Raw genomic sequence first — 3,347 nt, 5'->3', positions numbered from 1 at the left:
ACCTTAAAATAAAGCATTTTGCTGAGCAGTCAGAAACTTGATTTACCTAAGTTTTTGGTAATTTTCATAAATGGAATATAGAAGTTTAAAATAATTAGTAAAAGGCTATTTGATCCATATGAATATACCATTTTCAGATTATAATTAGTAGTTGAAATTTTATTATAAAGTAACGGAAATATTCAAATTCAAGCTAATCGTTTCACTTCTGAACTTGAGAGTAAGATAACCTATTTCAAAAATTTCATACAAATTGGAGCACAGTAAAATTCAGACCCAAAACGCTCCATTGACTTGAGTAAATATTCCGTATCGGATGGCAAAAATATGAAATACTAATTTTGTATGTGAAAAAGAAAAGGGCTGTTTTTAGGGGTTTCCCGGCAATTCGATTTTTTCGAAACCATCCTTGGATTTCAACGACATTTTAAAAATTTTTTTCGATTCATTTTTATTATATATTTATATTTTACCTGCCAAGGGTAATCTCCAATTTTTGCCAAGTTACCCACGAACCACTCTGAATCATACCATCTTCTCATCCTGCTCTTCTCTTGTTTTTTTATTTTTTCACCCTGACTCCACATTCTTCGGTAAAATTTCACCGGAATCCCATTGCCTCGTAAGAAACTTATCATCCACAAAATCTAAAGTCGAATCATCTTCACCATTGACTGCAAGTCCTCTTCCTCTGTTATTTTTGTCTTTAGGATTTGTTGAGTTTGAACAAACGACTCCTACATCTTCACTGTGCCCACAATTATTTTCTCCCCATTGCCAGTGCATACATTGGGCAATGCTGGATTCGTTGCCAAAACAAGCTACTTGGTCGAGCCAGATTTGCCCAGAGCCCGAGCCGTAGAAACCTTCTTTTCTGGCACGCTAGATAAATAATTTATAAATACTTAGTATAATTAAGACTTATAACTAGTAGTGTATGGCATCGTGCCTTAAGGCAAATTGCTGGAACTTCCCGTACGGTAATAAAATATTCGAGAAATTTTAAACGTTTTCAAATATATTATTACAAATACTGTAACATTCATTATTTTTGCTATCTTGTTATATCTGAGTCAATCAAATGTAAATCATAAATCATAAATCAATTTATCTCCAGAACAATAACAATCGTAATTTCATTTCGAATTCAATTTCAAAAAATAGTTGCATACTAATTTACACAAAATTGAAAAAGTGTTCCCTACAGTAAAAAAAGGTATAGTCACAGTCTAAACGCATTTGCAAATAATTCTGTGCTACATTTTCACTTATACTGTGCTTAACTTGGCGGCATTTTCACATTTTTCAAGCAGTCTAAACGCACATGGGTAAACATTTGTACCAGAGTGGCGCTTAGACTGTGCTGAGCCTGGGTAATTTTTTGAATTTTTAATCCAGAATTACAAAAATATTTTATGAAAAATAAAAAAAAGATGTAATAATTTTTTATCCTTAAAAGCAATTGTTTTGTCATACAAGCAGAAAGTTTTTTAGATCATTCAAATCGGACGCTTAGTTCACTCAAAAACTGCCATTTTTTGCACATTTAGCTCTGTTTCTTCGAAATAGCGGGACCTGTCTTTGCCAAAAACTAATCAGCACATCTCCCTATCAATAGGAATCGAATGTTTTTTGAACCACTCAAATCGGTTGATCCGTGCGCCCGAAAACGTGACCGAAAAATTGTATCCATACATACGTACACAAACACACACACATCAATTTTTTCTGAAGTATGCCAAAATGTTCAGAAACCTTCAAAACGTCGAAAAATGTGAAAATTTTCAATTTCGATTTTTGGACGATTACAGTAACTTATCCTACGGAAAGTTAATTTTTTTTTACTTTTTTTTTAAATTACAAAGAAACGGCTTGGCAGATCGTCTCACAAAACTGACAAACGATAGTACTCATTGAGATACATCAAATGGCTTTTAAATTTCTGAAATCGGTTCAGGCGTTTTTGAGAAAACGTCTATCAAAGGTCTAATTTTGACAAATGCCAAAAAACGATATTAATTTTTGCAAACTTTGAAAAATTTTCAAAATTAAACGGCTTGTCGCAGGGCCGTAATATTTTAGTATGATCTAGAAGACTATGGTATCTCTACCTACCGTCAAAAAAAATCATAAAAATCGTCGAAATTTTTTTTTTAATACTTTATTACAAGAAAACGGCCTGGCCGATCTTTAGCAAAAACTAATCAGCACGATTCCCAACCAATATCCTTCGAACAGTTTTTGAATTTTCAAAATCGATTAAGAATTGCGGGCTAAAACGTGGACGAATTTTTCTTTACTTTTCTGCGATTTACAAAGAAACGGCTTGGCTGATCATCGCGCAAATTTGATAAACTCTAGTCCTCAATGAGATACATACGACATTAAATTTTTAAAATCGGTCCAGCTGTTTTTGAGAAATCGTCGATTTACGGTAACAAATCTGTACATACACACACACATAGTTTTTCCAAATTTGGCCTCATTCGATTCGGAATGGATTGAAATGTCGAGAAAACATAAAATTAGCGAATCTGATTTTTTTATGAAAACATAAATTTTTTCTTCGGGAAGTTAATTGAGACTTATAAAAATTTGTATTTGTACTCACTGCTGGTCCATTGAAGCCTAACATATTGCAAACAACTCGTGCAGCTTTATCCGTGAAGTCATCATCGCAAACTGTTCCCCAAATTCCGCGAAATTTCACTTCTACACGACCTTCCATTTTATTTGGACCATCAACTAGACGCACCTCGATATCTTCCTAAGAATACAAATATCTGACATTAATAAAATACAATAATTGTATAAAAATAACTGTTTTTTTTACATTGCAGATTTGTTCTGACTCATCTGATCCATCGGCACAGTCATCGACATTGTCGCATAGGAAACTGGTAGGAATGCACTCGTCCTTTGAGGAACACAACCAGAAATCTTTTGGACAGGTTACTGCAGGAGTTCTGCAAACAACACCAGCAGCCTGAGAAGAAAATTATTGAATTAGAAACTGTCGAAAGGTATGCTCAGCAATTATGATATTTATAATTTTTTACCTCCTCTGGTAAACAATCATGTACTCCCCATCCATTGAATTGACATTCTCGAATCGAAGTCTCGTTGCCCAAACATTCGACATCATCCATCAAAAATATGGTCTCGTTGGCAGGGCCTCGTCGTAAGGGTCCTAAATATTTGGCTTGAGCAGCTCCTAATTTGAAGCCTAATTCTTTGCATATTACATCTGCGTCTCGTAGTCCGAAACGGTCGTCGCATATGTAGCCCCACACTCCAAAAGCTGAGAACACATTTTTGAATTAAAAAACAAAAGCACAAATGCAACG

General features: G+C 34.3%; 1 protein-coding gene across 1 annotated transcript; it reads right to left on the bottom strand.

The window, feature by feature from the left end:
* Nucleotides 1–570: 570 nt before the first annotated feature.
* Nucleotides 571–3,176, bottom strand: LOC113389497 (neurotrypsin-like). The gene is made up of 4 exons (XM_026626525.1): nt 3,060–3,176; nt 2,834–2,986; nt 2,612–2,767; nt 571–882 (listed from the first exon to the last, which is right to left on the bottom strand). Exons 1-4 carry the CDS (start codon nt 3,147–3,149, stop codon nt 571–573), a joined length of 711 nt encoding a protein of 236 aa, XP_026482310.1. The 5' UTR covers nt 3,150–3,176.
* Between the last annotated feature and the right edge of the window lie 171 nt (nt 3,177–3,347).

Source organism: Ctenocephalides felis, unplaced genomic scaffold (genome assembly GCF_003426905.1).
Source record: "Ctenocephalides felis isolate EL2017-DRISC unplaced genomic scaffold, ASM342690v1 CF-g0.4_SCAFFOLD_03573, whole genome shotgun sequence".
Taxonomy (NCBI): domain Eukaryota; kingdom Metazoa; phylum Arthropoda; class Insecta; order Siphonaptera; family Pulicidae; genus Ctenocephalides; species Ctenocephalides felis.
The sequence above is the reverse complement of the archived record's forward strand: the minus strand, read 5'-3'. Positions and strand labels throughout refer to the sequence as shown.

Excerpts from the sequence above, each read along its gene's own strand:
- LOC113389497 (XM_026626525.1), bottom strand. The coding sequence starts at position 3,149 with ATGGATGATGTCGAATGTTTGGGCAACGAGACTTCGATTCGAGAATGT. Across the intron at positions 2,768-2,833 it reads AGTCAGAACAAATCTGCAAT|GAAGATATCGAGGTGCGTCT; the intron begins GTAAAAAAAACA and ends TTGTATTCTTAG. Across the intron at positions 883-2,611 it reads TAGGCTTCAATGGACCAGCA|CGTGCCAGAAAAGAAGGTTT; the intron begins GTGAGTACAAAT and ends TTATTTATCTAG.